We start from the raw sequence: 19,681 nt of genomic DNA on the forward strand, positions 1-19,681 counted from the left end.
ACAAGGACAAAACCGGGCTGACATCAATGGGGTGGCAAGACCTTTACTTGCCACCCCTCTAGAGCCGCCCCTGCTTTTTCCAGAGTTTGTCATATTAGTTTTAAGTCTATGGCCCTCTAGGCTACACTTTAACAACTCATAAGGCAAATATCTACCACTTATAAATTTGAATGGTTCCAAACAAGAAATGCATCGTCTCACAGGAATCAGACCAGAATCAGCTACTGCTATAAAGACGACACAATTTCTTCAGTCTTTAAAAGATTTTGTAAAGAAAGGGGGGTCCACACGACACGACTGGATTGAGTGCGATCATACACCTTCACAATTATTATGCAAATTGTATTTCACTGTCATGAAGGTCCATCAGACTGGCCACGCCCCCTGCCACCCGGTGCTCTCAGGGTGACGGGGACTTCACTGCACGCCGGGGACACTTCTGACAACGACCTGCAGGTGGCGGCTGAAAGATTTAAACATCTCTAATCCCAGCGTCTGACTAAATGAACTCTGAAAGTTATACTAGTCTGACACGAAGAGCTGCTAAAATCTGAAATGCAGCTGGAAAAGGTGTCTTTCAGTGATATAATGTAATGTAATCTTCACTTTATGTAAGTGCTTTGTTTGTCAATGTTTGTCAATGTTCTTGATAAGTAATAGATGAACCGTGACCCACCTCTGCACGGCCAGAGCGATCTGTTTGTCAGAGAAGCCGAGCTGTTTGGCTTTTCTCATCACCTCCGGAGGCATCGCGCTCTCATCCTGAACACACAACATCAGTCAACATTCACATAGTCTGAGGACCGTCTTTATTCTATTCTGAAGGAGTCCAGTTTAGGGACGGGTACCGTTCGCTTTTTTTCAATACAAATACATTAACGACACCTGCTTTTTGGTTCCGGTGCCTTAACGGTACTTGTTTCGATACCTGTGTTATTTAAATTCAATAAAAATGACGTGTATAAAAAGTATCATTCAGGAAAAAATGAAAACAGCACAACAGACACAGGAGCAGCAGCGTCGCCTGTAACTGCGTGTTTTGAGCAGAATTTCCACTTAAGCAGAGATAAAAGAGAGAAAGGACATTATTACCTCCTGAGCTGCAGAGTCAGATCCACATCAGGACACGGTTTCTTTCAGCTAAACTTTTCTAAACACGCTGCGCTTTGACGAAGCGAAAGCTCCACACGTCAAAGATCCTCACATGGTGTGAGCGCTCACTCTGACACTGATCATTTACCAAAACTGTACCAACAATGTCTAATACAGAGTGAGCGCTCACTTTTCTATAAACCAGCTTGGATATTCCCATCTCTGCCGCTGCTTGTAAAGTTGTAACAGCACGTAAGCTCCGCCCAACAGCACATAAGCTCCGCCCAGCAGCACGTAAGCTCCGCCTCCTCCTGTCGCTAAAGGTAAAGACGTCTTTCTTGTTGTCACTGCTTGGTTTTGCTTTTCAATTTGCCTAAAAACTAAAGTTTCTTATTCAGTCCTGGTTTAGTTTAGCTCTGGGTTTAACGACCGGAGTAAGTCCTGGTTTAGACCTGGCTCAGTCCTGACGCAGACCGCGGCTCTGCCATCTCTGTTACAAAAGTTTAGTTGTAGCTTTGCTTCTCTTTAAGGCCAGTTCATGCTCCAGTTCTGGCGTCTTGTGAAGTGTGAAGAGGCCTGTGAGTTATAGCTTTAAGGTGTAGCTTTTCTTCGCTCCATTTGCGCTGAAGCGGCTCATTATCTGCACATACGTGTATATTTTCGACTCAATGCGGGTCTGGAGAGAAAAAGAACCAAAAACTGGCACCGAAATAATTTTATATTTTCGATACCACCCCGGTCGGTATCGTTTAACGGTGCCCATCCCTAGTCCAGTCCAGTCCGGTTGCTCCGTCACCTGATTGAACGTCTCCAGGAGCCTCTCGTGGTCCGCGATGTTCTTCATCTTGTAGAGGAACCAGCGGTCGATCTTGGTGAGTTCGTAGAGTTTCTCCACAGAGTATCCCGCTCTGAGCGCCGAGGCCAGCACGAAGATCCGCTTGTCTGTGGGCATCTGCAGCTCCTGGAACAAAACCAACCACAGTCTGAGTCAAAACTCTACAATCTGAACCCAAACACGAGCTGGACAGACCTTCTCGGAGGCGGGTTTGATGGTGTGATCGAAGCCCACGCAGTTCTCGTCCACCATCCGCAGCGCTTTCTGAAACGCCTCCTCGAAGCTGCGGCCGATCGCCATCACCTCCCCTGGAAACACGGAGTTTAAACTCTCTCCCGAGCCTGAGCGACGCGCTTAGACTCACCGACGCTCTTCATGGAGCTGCCGATCTTGGTGGAGACTCGGAGGAACTTGCTCAGGTCCCAGCGCGGCACCTTCACCACGCAGTAATCCAGACTGGGCTCGAAGTTCGCCGTCGTCGAGTTCGTCACAGAGTTTCTGCAGAAAAACAATGCGTGAGTGAGTGTCCATACAGGCGGCAGAAAATCAAATGTAATACTTTTATTTAAAGTCGAGACGCTGCAGTGAAAACATCGAGCTTCAGCTTGTTTTTTTCTGAATATCTTTCTTTCTATCTATCTAAAAACAGACATTACTGCCATTACTGCTTATTTTGTGATGCTTCATCATCTTTCCCACGGTTATTCATTCATAAATCCATTCACATGTTTGTCTGTAATCCTAATATGGCCATTTCTTTTCTGAATCACAGTTTGAAAGGTTTGAAGCAATTTGTAAAGGTTTTTGGAAAAATTTTGATTTTTTTTTTGAAAATGCTGGAAAAGTTTGAAACATTTTTTTTTAAAGGGACTATACGGAGTTTAAAAATGTTGAAACTAAGTATTTTCCTCCCTCTACATTTTCCTCCATGTCCTAATGTGTAGAATGAGCTCAGACCTGTTCACCACAACTGCCTCTAAAATCCTGCACTGTCACTCAGAAAGTGTTAATTCGGGTCTGAATATCCGTCATGCACGAGCTTAATATAGAAGGTGCAGTTACACGTATGACCAGAGGTGACAGTAGTCAGTATAAAATGACTAACTTGCATCTAGCCCCTTTAAGTTTTGGAAATGTTTTGAAAGTTTGGAAAATGTTTGACATTTTTGGAACAGTTTAAAAAAGTTTGAAGTTGAATAATTCTCAAAACAGCAGGATAAAGTCTGGAAAATTTGGAACAAATTTAGAACAGTTTGAAAAATTTACTCCAACATGGTGGCGCTCCCTTGTAGGAAGATCCAAAATCCCTATGAAAATCTTTCTAAAATATCAACAAAGTCAAACCATAAAGTCAATCCTGACTCTATTTGTTATTTAGATTTCAGTGCTGAAAATATCTAAAATCACAAGCGATATTTAGTCTGGGGACCAATTCATTTTCTCGTCGGGGAGGTGTGGTTTAGTCGTTTATTGTGATGTCTCTCATGTCCGTCTGCACGTCGTATCATCATATCCGATGACGTATGACGTACCCGCTGTAAACCTTCGAGCTTAACTATTTAGAACTCAGTCTAAAGCTTGATCGAAAGATGGCGTCACATCTGCTGTTGTCATGTTTGATCCGTAAATAACTAGGGCTGGGCACCGTTAAACGGTTCCTACTTGGTACCGACCGAAAAGCTCCTGTAGGGGACGGTATTCTGTGCTAATTTTCTGTACTTTTTCTCTCCAAACTTCAATAAATGATCCACAGTGAGTCTAAAAAAGCCTGAACTCATGAGCAGCTTCAGCGCAAATGCAGAAGCAAAGCTGTAACTTACTCACACTGAGCAGAGGGTCTGAGCCAGGACTAAACCAGGACTAAACCAGGACTGAATAAGAAACTAGACTCTTAGACAAATAGAAAAGCAGCGACAAGAAGAAACACATGGGCTTTAGCTTTAGCCGCAGAGCCTGAAGTTACTGCTGTTGTTTAAACTCCAGCTGCACCGGAGCGTTTGGGATCAAAGATTGTTTGTGGAAAAGGTGAGGCTCACTCTGCATTAGCCATGTTTGGAACAGTTCTGGTGCATTGTCAGTGACAGAGTGAGCGCTCTCACTGTGTAACAGATCTGTGACGTGTGAGGAGCTTTCACTGTCGAACAGCTCAGTGAGTTTAGAAAAGTTTATCTTCAGTAAACGGTGCCCAGCCCTATAAATAACCTTTTTTTTTAACCCCAAATCGCATCAAATCATTAAATGTCGCATAGCGTGTCATCGTCTTGCCGTCCCTCTTCGTTCTGGGATCGGTCCCCAAATCTCGGCCATGGTCCTCAGACTGCTGTGAAGTTCAAAATGATTCGAGCGCAGCGGTCTGGTGTTCGCCAGGCTAGAAAATATCTGTAACTTCAGCCAAAATGACAGAATATGGCGATACATTTTTCCTACAATCAGCAAAAGTTTCAATTTTCTCTCAATTCACCTGCAGTGACTCGCCTTAAAACTATTTTAATGACCAAATACTTGCGGTGATACATTTAAATTAAGCAGAGTTCCCTTAAAGACGTACTTGAGTTGCGGCAGGGGGATCCCGAGGCCCAGTTTGGCCGCCACATAGGCCAGAGGGTACCCGGTGGCTTTGGAGGCCAGGGCCGAGCTGCGCGACAGCCGAGCGTTCACCTCGATGATGTAATACTGCGGAGAGAGCGGGTTAGACGTGATCTTCAGTTTCCCACAGACTCGGACTGGTCTCCTCGTACCTGCTCGGACTCGGGGTTGAGCGCGTACTGGATGTTGCACTCGCCCACGATGCCCAGGTGCCGGATGACTTTGATGGCCGTGTTGCGCAGCATGTTGTACTCGCGGTCGTTCAGGGTCTGACTCGGCGCCACCACGATGGACTCGCCCGTGTGGATGCCCAGAGGGTCGATGTTCTCCATGTTACAGACCTGCAGGAGGAACATGTCAGTGATTAAACTCCACAGTGTGAAGACCAGGATCATCTTCCCGGTTTTGCGTGAGCGTATCCGACTGACCGTGATGCAGTTGTCGTAGGCGTCCCGCACCACCTCGTACTCGATCTCCTTCCAGCCCTTCAGAGACTTGTCCACGAGAACCTGCGAGGTGTGAGAGAAGGCCGCGGTGACCAGCGTCGTCAGCTCGTCCCGGCTGTTGGCGAAGCCCGAGCCCAGGCCGCCCAGAGCGAAGGCCGAGCGCACCAGGACCGGGTAGCCCAGGCGCTCCGCCGCCGCCGCCGCCTGCAGGACAGAGAGCGCCGAGATGAAGGATAAATAAAAGATAAACAGCACAACATTATGAAATCAGAAAAGCACCAAGATCCTCTTTCAGTAACATCTGGTCACGTGACTGTCTCGAAAACTGCTTCATTCTGTGAGTTGTGTATCGTGTCTCAAAGCGGGTCATCGGCTCAGAGCATCTCACTGAGCTGCCTTTAAACAACAGAGGTTTCCTCGTCCATATAGTGACGTAAATCATTAGTCATAGATAAATAATAATGTATTTCCCCATTTCCCATTGGAGAAAGTGTCTGTGAGCCAGAATACATTTTGTATTTTCTTATTCTTTACAAAGTCTTGCTTTTGAACAGATACTAAAGCAGGCGTGGAGCTGATCAGGCGAGGGAAACGTAAGGAGCCTCTACAGCAAATAGAGCCAAAGTGAGCTCTGAATGAAGTTAAAAGATCACGCATTGATGTCCTGCCTTTGAGCAGCAGAGCCACAGGTGATTGAGGCCCCGCCCACTGAGGCCCCGCCCACTGGAGCAAAGAAGTCGCACCAGCCAAAAAACGCAAAATGAAGAAAAAAACTCTGCTGACAAGCCTCTCTCCACAGTAGGGCTGAAACGACTGATCAATTAATCGACGGCTAATCGATTATTGAAAAAGTCGACAACTATTTCGGTTTTCTGGCTCACACAGACGGACAGATCTGAATGGAGCAAAACTTACATAAAGAATGAGCAAAAAGCATTTTTGATGAAATCCGACTTTCTTTAGGGTCTGTAGTGGTTTGTACATTGAAAATTTCATGAGTAGAGCCTCCAACAAACATTTCCCTTTAGTTTACTCCATCAACACATCCTCAAGCAGCGCCACTTAAGCTTTATGTGAAAAAAATATTTAAAAATACAATTTTCCTTCACCATTCACAGCCAACCGATTAATCGTAAAAATAATCGACAGATTAATCGATTACAAAATAATTAGTTGCAGCCCTACTCCACAGCACGTCGTTCATTCAAGCACCCAGTAGCAAAGTCACTCCTCCTTCTAGCTTTTTTGTTTTCTTCATTGCAGTGAGAGTAACCTGTGCTTTTCAAACTTTCTTTCTGCTGATCCATTATCGTTTTTGGCTGAAAATTAAAGCCTGGTACACAAGCCTATACGCATGTTGACAAGTGACGTCACAAGCACGTGATCCTGAGCCGTGGCACCGACTGGAGGGCAAAAGGAAAGCACAGGCCTTTGTACTCCATTATAAAATAGCTAAAAACTTTGGTCAAAAGATCGTGCTAAATATGGCTAAATATAATAACATCAATGTAGTGAAAACACACACCCCTGTAGGCGACACCAACAAGCGAAGGAAGGAGAGGAGCGTAACATTTCACTGATGTAAGATCAGATTTAACATGTAAAAAGCAACAGCTGTGAATCAGCGACCGTGCCATGACTCACTTCATGCTATTAGAGGTAAGAAAATACAAACCTGCTCCACATGCACAGACACAAAAAACAAAAAAGTTACTACCATCAAGTGCCAGCCATGTCTGCGGTTCAAGAGAGGACGGTCCAGTCACAGCAGACCTTTGAACCGAGCACTTTCTAAATGTACAACAGGTCATTTTGTCCCAACTGTGGGGATGCTTTCATCTTCTTTTGGTGAACTTTGGTGATTTTAATGATATTTAAGTGCTGATAATAATAATAAATGAATAGCCTAAATGTAATTGTTAAACTGGTTTAGGCGAAAATGTTGACTTAACTGTTAAGAGTAACTTTAGACTATAGTTTAAGCTCAAACTTTTTTTAATGACGTTGTGTCTGTCGTATATGGCACGGATGAAATGGGCTTTCTCCGACAGTCAACAATAACATTCAACGTGCGTATAGCGCCCTCTAAGTGGCTGGAGTATAAGTCACACCCTCAGCCAAACTATGGAAAAAAGTGCGACTTATAGCCCTGAAACTCCGTCTGGTCTGACCTGCTCCACGGAGAAGGCGGCCTCGCTCGGAGCCACGTGTTCGTTGATCTCCTCCATCTTCTCCACGAAGATCTTGCGGTCCTCGGTCATCTCGATGGAGGACACGGGCGTCCCCAGCACCTTCACCTGGTATCGCTCCAGGACGCCGCGCTTGGTCAGCTCCACGCCGCAGTTCAGCGCCGTCTGCCCCCCGAAGGTCAGCAGCACGCCGTCCGGACGCTCGTTCTTTATCACCTGCAGACGGACCACGAGGAGTTACAGCCAAGAGAGGAACGAAGACAAACATGATCAACGGTTTGGAGCTAATCTTCTGTCATTGTTGAGATTTTTAGTCAGTTTTTTCTCCTTTAACCTCTTAACTCCCGCCTGAACCGAGAGGATTCTTTTTCCATCATTTTTTTGTTGGGTATTCAACTCATTTTTGTAACTTTGTCATTTTTTTGTCACATTTTTGTAATTTTTTCGTACATTTTTTTTATCACATTTTTGTAATTTTCTGGTCACATTTTTGTCAAATTTTTATCACATTTTTGTCAAATTTTTGTTAATTTTTTGTCGAATTTTTTTAATTTTTTCGACAATTTTTTTCATCAATTTCTTGTGACATTTTTGTGACATTTTTGCCACTTTTTCATCCATTTTTGGTCACTTTTTTGTCACATTTCCATCATTGTTTTCGTCTCAGTTTTGTTGCTTTTTTCCAGAGGCTTTTGGATTGGGGTAAAGCCAAACTGGAGAAAATGTGCTCGGTTCACGCGGGAGTTAAGGGGTTAAACATCTTAGTCTGAATGTCAGAGTAAATCTTGAAAAAAAATGTTGCATGTTTTCTTTCTAGGGAGGCACCGATACCACCGTTTCTAAAACCGATACGAGTACTTTGATTTAAGTACTTGCCGATACCGAATACCGATACGAGAACAGACTTTTTGAAGTGAATACACAGTTTATAGACTGACTTGGTTTGTAATTAGTTCATTTACTCATTTACATTTCCTTGAGTAAAGTCGGCGACACTTTTAAGAGAAGTTATATCAGAATTGATCAGAGGCCATTTTATTATTATTATTACAGCTCATGTCCTAAAGCTCCTCAATGCTTGTGCTTTATTCATTTATGTATTTGTATTTAACAATAGTATTGAGATGTTACTTATTACTGCAGATAAATGGTCTCTTTTCTCCTTTACTTCAGCTCCGTGTGGATTTTCTCGTGTGTTTATAGTAACTTATCCAGTAGCTTCAGCAATTTGATGGTTTTGCTCATTCTGGCTCAATATAAACATGCTGTATCTCTTTATTCTGGGTTTTCTGAGGACTTTTTAGTCGCTGGGTTAGTTTTTCAGATGAATAAACCCCTGGGCATAAAACGGCATAAGAATCTCCAGAACTGTTAACAGCGAGTTAGCAGCTAGTTAGCAACATTAGCCTGTATGTTGTAAACACTGCAGACATTTAGCTCTGGTTAAATCCAGCACAGGCTCTGATTTAGGGAGTGTCGTCTGTAATAAAGTCAGCTCTATGTGGAATATTGGATTTACACTAAATTATTCTCCAGTTTATTGTTATTTTCTGTTAAATTGCTGATATAGAACACCTTTCTCCGCTCTTCTCCTCCAAGGGCCTCCCAGAAAAAGAAACACCATAGCTGGATTATAGCGTCATCTCGGGGGCAGCTCAGGATACGTGGATATAAAATATGTCAATATCTGAATGAAGACAAGTGGGAACCCGGCATTTGTGGAGTAAATCGCTACCTCGTCAAAACGTCATAAAAAAAGAATCATACGGGTAAGTTTAGTCGTTTTTACACTCTGATATGAAACCTAAAATGTTATGGGAGAAACGTATCTAAAAGTCTCAGCATGGACCTGTGTGTCCGTCCCGCTCGTGTCCCGTACCTGTGTGACGTAGTCCGCGGTGATGGGCAGGAAGTAGACTTTATCGGCCAGGCCTTTGGACGTCTGCACGGTGGCGATGTTGGGGTTGATGAGCACGGTCTGGATCTTCTCCTCCTTCAGAGCTTTGATGGCCTGGGAGCCCGAGTAGTCGAACTCGCCCGCCTGCCCGATGGAGAGGCCGCCGGAGCCCAGGATCAGCACCTTCCGCGGCCGCTCCACCGCACCCTCGGGGCCGTCCCGGTACGTCAGGTGCTCCGTCAGACGCTGCTTCACTGGAGACGACAGCGCGACACTCAGACACATTTATGAAGAGTTTAAATGATGCTGGGGTAAAGTGGAACGTACCGGTTTTGGTGACGTTTCCCGCCTTGTGCTCGAGGACCGTCTCCAGGAAAACGTCGAACAGAGACACCAGGTCTGTGGGGCCCGCCATGTGCTCCGGGTGGAACTGCACACTGAGGACGGAGAGAGAGCACCGTCAAATACACCTTTACAGGAGTCTAACTCACGCAAGCTTTAGTGTTGGCTAAACTGGAGACCAGAGACTTGTTCCTCTAACTTTGACCAATCAGAGGAGAGAATCCTCTGCTTTGTTAAAGAGGGGGTATTCTGCTTTTTTCAATCACACAGCACCATCTATATCACACTACAATGATGACAAACCTTCTGTTGGTCTGTAAATGCAGTAAATTAGAATAACTGCCTTGTATAAAATGTCTCTCTCAAAATGGCTGTAGTGAATGTCTTGAAATAGGCCTCTGTCTCTTTAAGAACCTCTGAGCCTTTAGACACGCCCCCTCCACACGCTGTCTGTGGCATCAGTGGGGAGGGGGTTCTGCTGAGGAGCAGTGGTTGGTTACTCGGCTGGTGACGAAAGCTCGGAGGCGTCTCCAGGAGGTGGGGGCGTTCCTAGGTTTACCATGTTCTTGAGACAATAAGTATTAAGGGTCTAATTTGTTATCTCCGATGGAGCCACCACCTGCAGGAGGAGCCATAAGGGGCTGGTGCCACGTGACCCGGCAACGGACAAGTGGAAGAAAATGGATGGATATAAAGTGTTTACTTGTGTTTATTTGGCCCATGAGCATCAGGTCAAACACTCTGTTTCTGCTTCATGAACAGTAACAGTCACTGCTGTCACATTTAGGAGCAGAACGGGGCATTCATTCAAAGCACAAAACTGGCTTTTAAAATTCCTCTAAATATATTCACGAGTTAAGCCCCGCCCCAATCCCCTCCCTGAGACCCGCCCTGAGCCCTGAACCCCGCCCCGCCCTGAGCCCCGCTCCGAGCTCACCTGAACATGGGCAGGGAGTTGTGCACGATGCCCTCGTTGCTGTGGTCGTTGGCGTTGGTGAACAGGACGTCCCAGTCGGGGGGCAGAGTGTCGGGGTCGACCGCGTAGCCGTGGTTCTGGGACGTGATGAAGCAGCGCTCGGTGCCGCGGTGAACGCACGGCTGGTTATGGCCGCGGTTTCCATATCTGAGGAGAGACGAACATGAAGACACAGAGTTTAGAGGAAATGGAACAAAGAAACCAGTGCATTTAAATCATTCCTACAGATCTGTGTCCATTCTCGTAAACAGAGGAATGATGGATCTTTTTAATGCCATTTTAACCCCTTAACTCCCACCTGAACCGAGCACATTTTCTCCAGTTTGGCTTTACCCCAGTCCAAAAGCTCCTGGAAAAAAACTGTGAAAATAGCAACAAAACTGAGACGAAAACAATGATGGAAATGTGACAAAAAAGTGACGAAAAAATGGATGAAAAATAATAATAATGTCACAAAAATTACAAAAAAGTGACAAAAATGTGAGAAAAATTAGATTAAAAAATTTAACATTTTTACGAAAAAATGTGACAAAAAAAGTGACGAAAATTGGATGAAAAAGTGGCAAAAATGTCACAAAAAAATACAAATTTGTTTTAATTTTTGTCACATGAAAAATGTGACAAAAATGTGATAGAAATGTGACCAAAAAAATGACAAAAAACGGATAAAAATGGCCGAAAAACAAAACAAAAAAAATGACAAAAAATGTGAGAAAAAATGACAAAAAAGTTACAAAAATGAGTTGAATACCCAACAAAAAAATGATGGAAAAAAATCTGATGACGTGAGGAAAAAGATCCTCTCGGTTCAGGCGGGAGTTAAGAGGTTAAAGCCACGAACACGGAGAAAAAATCAGCACATTTTTCCTTTCTTAAGATGTGCAAACATTTCATCAAACACTCTTCGATAACAGTTCTTTGTTTACGATACCGACACCCAAACAATACTTTTTGATTCCCCATTCTGAAATATCTGTCGTCTAGAACCACAACAGAACAAAAAGCCGAATACATCAAAACATGGATCCACATGTTTTCTGTCTGATTTGAATGGGACGGATTAATCTGGCGGCCTCAGTGACCCCTCAGTGACCCCCCCGTTCCCTCCTCTGTTCCCTCGGTTTAATAGTTTAGCCGTTTCCGCGCGGTCAGCAGTTCAGAGCCATTTGTTTTGGGAACTCCGGCCCCCGCGCTCGCTCCGCTATCAGAGAAACGCTGAAGTGAAGGTCGCGGACGCCGTTCCCAGAAGCCTCAGCACTGACTTGAGTTTGTAGGTCTTGGCTCCGATGACGAGCGACAGCAGCTGGTGTCCCAGGCAGATCCCGAACACGGGTTTGGTCCGGCCCTGGTCCCCGGACAGGACTTTGCGGAGGTTCTCGATGGTGGCGTCGCAGAACTGAGGGTCCCCGGGTCCGTTACTGATGAACAGGCCGTCGAAATCTGAGAGGAGCAGACACAAGAGTTCAAACATCACCTGTGATGGTCAACACACAAAGACCCACGACAAGGCGGCCCACGACAAGGCGGCCCGCAACGAGGCGGCCCGCTACAGGGCGGCCCGCTACAAGGCCCCCAAAGCTTGTCTACAAAACAGGCACATTGAAACTAAATGAAAGGACATTTGCTATATTGTAAATGGTCTCAACTCAAATAGCACTTCACCCAAAGCCCAAAGGAACCGATCACCCACTCACTCTGTCATTTGGACTTTGGGAAGAGCTGCTGTAGGTGATTCGAATCAGCTGATCAGAGTGGATCAGAGTGGATCATGTGATGTATCACTTTGTCATAAATAAAATAAGACACGTAGGTCACTGTTAACACATTAAGTGCCAAAAACGGAAAAACTTGTTGAACAGCTGTAAACCCGACACTTCTCTCTCTCTGGAGCGCGTTGACAAAGCAGAGGCTTCACATGGAAAGATCGAAACAGATTTTAACTTTTCTCTGAGTTTTTCAATGGTTAAAATCAGTCCAAGGACGACTGAGAAACATCCTGTTAAAGTCTTCAATCCAGAACCAGGCTGTTTAAATGTGACAATAACATGCAGGGTTTCAACAATGTTGTCGTTGAAAATTGACTTGAAACTGAGATATTTAGGCATTTGCCTCTTCACATAAAGTTAGTGTCCGTCCAGAGAGGAGGAGAGAGAAGAGTTAATCAGAAAGGAAAGTGTTGTATAAAACATGCATTATCTCCGAACCTACGGAGAGCTTAGAGTCTCGTCTTTCAAAAGAGCCACAGCATGTGTCCATAACTATAACATAGAATACTCTGTGGTGCTACGAATATCATGAAAAATGGTCTGGATTGTTGGCTCTGCAGCTAAATCCCCAAAACAGCCTCAATGTGTTAACCTGCAAAACATTAGCTCTTTCTTGCAAGTTTCCTCGCTCAGACTGAAGTACGAGCCCTGACGATGGTTTCTCTGCCTCCGCTGCTCCTCTCGTCCCTCCAAACAAAGTTTACAGTGGCCTCCCTGTCCGTCACAGACCGTTCCCTTTTTCATGACTGGTGCTTTTCTGAGCAGCCAAAGTTCAGTGACTGGCTTTTCCCAGTGTGGACTGTGACAGACAGGGGGCGCTGTAAACCCTGTTGAAAGGGATGAATAACTGGGCAATATCCAGATTGATATTGTAGAGGCAATAAACTTAAAACTGTTTTGGTTGTTTGTAAAGTAGCAGCAAATATTCCGTTTTTCCGTCATCGTCGTTTTATCAAGTATTATCTACTGATGGGCAAAAATGTTTGTCAAGTCGCAGTAATAAAGTTTGTCCACAAGATGTCAGTGTTCAGACAAAATGAAGCAGCTCTGAAGCTCTGAACTAAATAGATAAACATTCTAAACATTCAAACTACTATTGTATTCGAACAGAGCAGCGGAGACAGCTCTGAAGGACAAGTCGCTAAAGCAAAAAGAGCAAAGCTTCACATGTGATAAGTCGTACATTTGCTACAGTGATATCGTCTCAGTGTGTGAGGCACTGACCGTCCGTGTGCAGAGGGTGGTCCCAGGGCACCACCGTGACTCTGGCTCCTCTCTCGGCGAAGCATCGGATCTGGTTAAACTTCACCCCACAGTCGACCACCGTGATCCGCACGGCGCCCGAGGGGTTAAACACTCGCGGCTCCTGGACAGAAAACACGGGTTAACGGTGGCTCAGTGGTTCAGCCGCGGCACACGTGCGGACGCCGAGTCTGACCTTCATGGAGACCTCCTGCACCAGGTTCCTCTGGTCGGGGTCGTCGAAGGGAACGCTCTCCGCCGCCGCCCCCTCCACCACCAGCTTCCCCAGCATGGTGCCCTTCTCACGGATCTTTTTGGTCAGAGCGCGAGTGTCGATGCCTGGGGGAAAACGTTTATGACAAAATATCAACACGGGGTTTAAACGGGCAACAGCAGGTCACATTTACTGCTTTTTACGCCAATATTAAAGTCTATACAGAACATTTTTAATGCCACCAATGCAAAAACAGATACAAATCTAAAAGCTTCTTGAAAAAACTAAGGAGGAAAACACAACAAAAAAGCAACCACAGAAAAACAGTGAAGAGACAAAAAAGTGGCGGAAAATGTGACTAAAAACAGACAAAATTGATGAAAAATGTGAAAAAAAATAATGGAAAAACTGACGAAAAATGATTTAAAAAAAACTGACAAAAAATGATAAAAATGTGACAAAAATAATGAAAAATTTAACAAAAATGTGACGAAAAATAATGAAAAAAGTGACAAAAAAATAATGAAAAAAGTGAAAAAAATAATGAAAAATGTGAGAAAAATAATGAAAAATGTGAGAAAAAAGTGATGAAAAATAATGAAAAAAACGGACGAAAAATAATGAAAAATGTGACAAAAAGTGATGGAAAATGTGACAAAAATTATTAAAAATGTGACAAAAAAGTGACGAAAAATAATGAAAAAAGTGACAAAAAATGATGAAAAATGTGAGAGAAAAGTGACGAAAAATAATGGAGAAAAAAAACGGACAAAAAATAATGAAAAATGTGACAAAAACTGATGGAAGAAAAATGGGACGAAAAAGTGGAAAACAAGCATAAAGATCCATTTAAATGAGTTTTGTAGGTCTCATGAGGCACTACTCCTATAGGCTGTGAGCTTTTAGATTTGGGTAAAGCCGAACTGGAGAAAATGCCCTTGGTTAAGAGGTTGAAATGGAGCACATTATTACTATCATTAAAGGTGGGCTCTGGGGGATTTTCTGTTCCTGACCTTGGATCCCGGGGACGCCCTGCTCCTGGAGCCACTGGTGCAGCGAGCGGGCGCAGCTCCAGTGACTGGGCTCCTCCGACAGCTCCCCGATGACGAGCGCCGCCGCGTGGATACGACTCGACTCGAACCACTGCGGGAGAAAAGACACACGAGCGTGAACGACCGCTCTGAACGTGGCGAGCTGAACCTGCGCAGAGTCAGACCTTGCTGAGGTCGAACTCCCCGTCCTCGTCTTTGGGGACGCCGTAGTTCCCGATCAGGGGGTAGGTGAGCGTGAGCAGCTGGCCCCGGTACGAGGGGTCTGTGAGGGCCTCGGGGTACCCCACCATCCCCGTCTGGAACACTGCGGATGGAGAACAGCAGTTAGGCTTTCACTAGAACATCAGGAGATGGGCCGTCACAATATATCACCTCCAAAGTCTTTCATATGACTGAGGTCCACACTCAAAACTCAAAACTAAAATGAATAGAACCTAGAAATGTGCAAAAGCTCAGTTCTAGGTATAATCTGAGTGAAAATTGAGGAATAAATGGTTAAAAAAAAATGGTAAAAGGGGGGAAAGTTTGAGAACAAAATTGGGGGGGAAAATTGTGAAAGATTGGGGGGAAATTTCTGTGAAAGAGGTTGGTGAAACTGGAGAGAAAAATAAGGAAAAATGGGGGGAAATGGAAACAATTTGGAAATAATAGAGGGAGGGATTGATAAATTGGGCAAAATTATGGGAAAAGAAAAATGGAAACAATGGGCGAAAACTGTGGGAGGGGTCGGGGTGGAGAAAAATTGGAAACTATGGGGAAAAAAACTTTCAAAATTGTCTAAAAATGAGGAATAAATGCTACAATATTGAAAATAGTTCTTTTTTAAGCTCGTTCTGCTCCTGATTAGGACGATATGCGATACAGCTGTGCGATATTACGCTAACGATATTATAACTACATCTCACTAAACCATTTTAACAAGACATGCTCCGTTCGAATTAAACACAAATCTTAATTAACTTGTTTTTAGCAAATTTCAGCAAATATTTAAAAAAAAAAGACTAAATCAGCACCAAAACTAAGATTGAACCACATTTATAACTTCCATTTTGTAATGGGTGATATTGTTATCTTAATATTCTGTATCGTGTATAGACACAGACGGCATCTCGTCATAGGAGGGGGCGTGGCTTCGTCGAGGGGGAAAATAGAATCTTTAGAGAAACACGATTTTTCACTCTTTTTAGACATTTTCTGGTAGAATATCAACTTATTTATCACATACAAATAAACTCAAGTGTAAATCGGGCCCATATGGATATTTTCTCACAGCAGATTGTTCAGTAGAAGTGAAAAAACAGCAGTTGTAGCTAACCGTTAGCATTAGCCCGATGCTAACATGAAGCTTCCTGTTAGCATTCTTTGTTATTTATGTATTTATGGGCTGTTGAACCACTTTGCTCCACTTCATGTCTTTGTTTCTTTATTTAGTTGAAAACTATATTCATAATTCAGCGTTTATTCAGCAAGTAGTTTTTTGAATAATTAGAGAAAGTTTTGATTTTTCTCCAAATTGTTTTTCCCTGAACTGTTTTCAGACATGACCATATATGGGCGACTCCAGAGACACCGTCTGTGTTTCTAATTCAACTCTTCAACACGAGCAGCGACTTCTCTGGAGCGTCCGACCAGAAAACGGGACGAGACAAGAGGATTTCAGACAAAGCCGCTCAGATGCCCTTCCATTCTCCAGAAGAGTCACTCCTGGAGTGTCTCTGTGGTGATGGGGGAGGTCAAAGGTCAAAGGTCTATTGTTACTTTAGAAATGACCTCAATGAAAAGAGGAGCCTCGGCCACATCAGGGCTGGGCAGGAAGTCGTTAAACAGCTGTTTGGAAGAGAAGGAAATGGGGGAAAAGTGCGTGTGTGGGAAAGAAATTAGGGAAAACTGGGACAAAATGGAAAAAGAATTGGATAGATTGGTCAATGGGTAATTAATCGAACTTTAATCAAATCATGACTTTAATAAAGGTGGATCTCGATAATCGTGTGGTGCGTTTTAATCGTTTTTTTCATATTGATCGATCTAGATTTTTTTTATTCGATTTCTTTTTTGTTTAAAAGAAAAAAAAAGAAAAAAAATCTAATCAAAAATCGAGATCAATCAATATGAGGTAAATATTCCATAATCGCCCAGGCCTAGAATGGGCACAACTGTGGGGAAAAATAATATTAAAAATAATTGAAAACAATGTGTAAAAGAAAAGGTCAGAGATTGGAGTAAAAATGGGGACATTTTGTGTAAAAAGTGGGAAAACAATTGGGGGAAAATAAGGAAAAATGTATTGAAACAATGGGGAGAAATGAGGGGGAAATATGGGTGGGGAAAAGGGTGGTAGAAAAATGGTGCAAGAAAAAAACGGAGGAAATGGGGAAAATTTGGAGAAAATGGGGGAAATTAGCAAAGTGTTTGTTTTTACTGCCCTTTTTCGAATGATTATCTTTGTAACGAGTAACTGACGTACATTAACTCATTGACTGCCAATGACGTCTATAGATGTCAATTCGGTTTTCCAATGTGAACAGCTGCAGCAAAGCCTTGAGCATGTCTGGTGTTGAAATCTTAGTTGTGCTGCCTATGCTGCCACCCAGTGACTCAATAAAAGAACTACAAGTTATTTTATTGAGTCACTAGGTGGCAGCATTGCTCTTTCGTTTTCTCTGCTTTTTGGATGATTTCACCTTTTTTCTACGGACGATCACTAAAGAATGGAAAGAGGTACAAACAAACTTTTTTTTGATGAAAGAAACGAGTCTGATCTTTTTTTTGGTGGGTTTCGTGTTGACATGGACCGAGACCTACATTTTCTGTGGGTCTTGAAACAATAGTCAAAATCCTGAAAAACTTCTGGCAGGGGGAGCTTTATGGTTTGAAAATGGCTGACAGTCAGTGAGTTAAGATGTTCGCAGCATTTTTTGCGAATTTCTGATAGTTTGCACAAATATCACCATCGGTATCGCGCACCGAGTATCGACTCCCAACAATATCGCGATGTACTTTCTCATCCCTTCCCTACACATAGTTACACTTCTAAAAAAGTATCACGTTTGGGCCCGAGCCAGAAGTCTGAGTCAGTGTTTTCCAGAGGTGTAGCTCATAAAAAACCTTTGTCAAAACTTCCAACGGATTTTACAACGAGCGCCCGGAGGTTTTGAGGAGGAGCGGCCGAGGGAAGGCGCTCCTGCCCGGTCAGTGGGTCATGCATTTACCCCCGGGGGGCATCACCCACCGCAGGCACGGAACGCACACAAACTTACCACAACTTTTCCAGCCAAGACTTTCACTCCTGCAGAACTAAACCAAGCAGGAAGTTTGATACATTTCTGTCACTTTGTCCCCACTCACCCACTTCTCCAGACACGGACACGTTCGCCCCGAAAAGCCGCCCTTTAAAGGTGCTCCCGTCCTCCAGGATCAGCGTGGCCATGGTTCCCTTTTTGTTATCCCTCCCGTATCTCCCGGTGATCGGTAAAGTCGGTAAAGTCTCCCACGTGAAGCAGCAGCGCGCGCGAAAGGATGAGACGCCGGTAAATCACGCACTAGCGAACCCGGATGTGGCTCCAAACAGCGGCTTCGTGGAGGTTTGGGTAAAGTTCAGGTGAAATCCGGCCGGAGCTGAAGGATTTAAAGCGTTTTGTCGGTTTTTAGAGGACGGTGTGACGGAGAGGAAGGAGCACGGTGTTCCACGCGCCGCCAGCAGCGTGGAAGTCTGCCCTCCGCGTGGACCGTGAGAGTCGGGACCTCGGTCAGACTCACTTCCGCTCAGTTTCTTCAAAATAAAACTAAACACAGGCTTTTTTTAAGTGTGGAAAGTGAGACGTATATTTTTTATGTTTTCATAATTTTACAGGAAACGTTTGTTGTTTTAGTGGCAGCAGTTTATCCCACAAACATATCTTTGTTAAAAGCTTCAAACTTATTCCCTAATAAGGAGTTTCCGGTAGCGTGAGGTCGCTTGACAAACATTTGCACGCCCCCAAGTACGTCATCACGTTGTGATGTTGCGACTCTGCAGTTGTTTGACCTGAAAAGATGCATCTGCAAATGAGTATGTGGCGTGGATCTATTAGGTATGTGCCGGATTTAAAAAATGTTTTTACATTTTCAGTATCATAACTCTCTGGCTGTGTATGTGTCTGGGTAACACAGGTATTACAAAGACTGCTGCTGGACTCATGCGCTTCAAAAATATTTATCTTATATTTCTACTGTTTGTGTTCTCTTACAAATAATCCTGAAGCGCATAATAGTATCTTGAATATGGGGTAGGCACATATAAGCTTTCTTGCTTCGGCCGACTCCCTTTGAGTTATTACCATGGTCTTACCGTGGTCATACCGCGGTCATATCGCCTCTGGGCCGAAGGCGCAGACTGGTTGCCTCGCTTCCGTCAGTCTACCCCAGGGCAGCTGTGGCTACAATAGTAGCTTACCACCACCGAGTATGGAGTGAACGAATAGTGCAATGTAAAGCGTCTTTGAGTGTCCAGAAAAGCGCTATATAAAACCAATGCATTATTATTATTATTTTATTTATTTTTTCCTTTGGCTTCATGTGACATGAATGTAAACATATGAATGTAAATAATGTAAATAATTGCTCAAATAAATCAAATCAAATCAAACTTTGCATTTGAACCTCCTCAGCAGAGCAGCCAAAATATTTACTCCTGTAACATTACATTAGAATCATTTAAACAGGTAGAAGAAAAAAATAGTGACCCAAATATTTAAGAGTAAAAAAGTACTTTTTTGTTTACCTGAGTACTGTGAGTAACTTAGTGTAAAAGTTTGATTCATGTTTCAGTTGTGACATAAAATGATGAGATACAAAACATGGAATAATGTGAAAATTGTAATATTGTCAAAGAAAATACCATGTTGGATTTTATTCCTAAAGTTCCTGTGGGTGCTGCAAACAGGTTCGCTTTCAGTGGAGTCTCCGTGTGGTCTCTGAGAGAAGCAGCTGTGGACACTGTGGGGACGTCACAGAAACGTCTCACAGGTTGAGGACAACAAATAGTGTTTGAGGCACAACTGCTTGA

At 43.8% G+C, this 19,681-nt stretch overlaps 1 protein-coding gene across 1 annotated transcript in view; it reads right to left on the reverse strand.

The window, feature by feature from the left end:
• The window catches only part of cad (carbamoyl-phosphate synthetase 2, aspartate transcarbamylase, and dihydroorotase), a 44,294-nt gene extending 25,931 nt beyond the window's left edge, over positions 1-18,363 (reverse strand). Inside the window, exons 1-17 of the mRNA XM_079572512.1 lie at positions 17,983-18,363; positions 14,802-14,941; positions 14,599-14,728; positions 13,568-13,710; positions 13,354-13,495; positions 11,626-11,803; positions 10,325-10,510; positions 9,373-9,482; positions 9,028-9,299; positions 7,131-7,364; positions 4,942-5,163; positions 4,666-4,854; positions 4,476-4,600; positions 2,292-2,425; positions 2,123-2,235; positions 1,889-2,053; positions 677-762 (exon numbers count right to left, since the gene is read on the reverse strand). Of these exons, the coding sequence (XP_079428638.1) occupies positions 677-762; positions 1,889-2,053; positions 2,123-2,235; positions 2,292-2,425; positions 4,476-4,600; positions 4,666-4,854; positions 4,942-5,163; positions 7,131-7,364; positions 9,028-9,299; positions 9,373-9,482; positions 10,325-10,510; positions 11,626-11,803; positions 13,354-13,495; positions 13,568-13,710; positions 14,599-14,728; positions 14,802-14,941; positions 17,983-18,064 (2,651 nt within the window). The 5' untranslated portion in view covers positions 18,065-18,363. The remainder of the gene's footprint in view (positions 1-676; positions 763-1,888; positions 2,054-2,122; positions 2,236-2,291; positions 2,426-4,475; positions 4,601-4,665; positions 4,855-4,941; positions 5,164-7,130; positions 7,365-9,027; positions 9,300-9,372; positions 9,483-10,324; positions 10,511-11,625; positions 11,804-13,353; positions 13,496-13,567; positions 13,711-14,598; positions 14,729-14,801; positions 14,942-17,982) is intronic.
• Between the last annotated feature and the right edge of the window lie 1,318 nt (positions 18,364-19,681).

Source organism: Gobius niger (assembly GCF_951799975.1).
Source record: "Gobius niger genome assembly, chromosome: 15".
In the NCBI taxonomy this organism is placed as follows: Eukaryota; Metazoa; Chordata; class Actinopteri; order Gobiiformes; family Gobiidae; genus Gobius; species Gobius niger.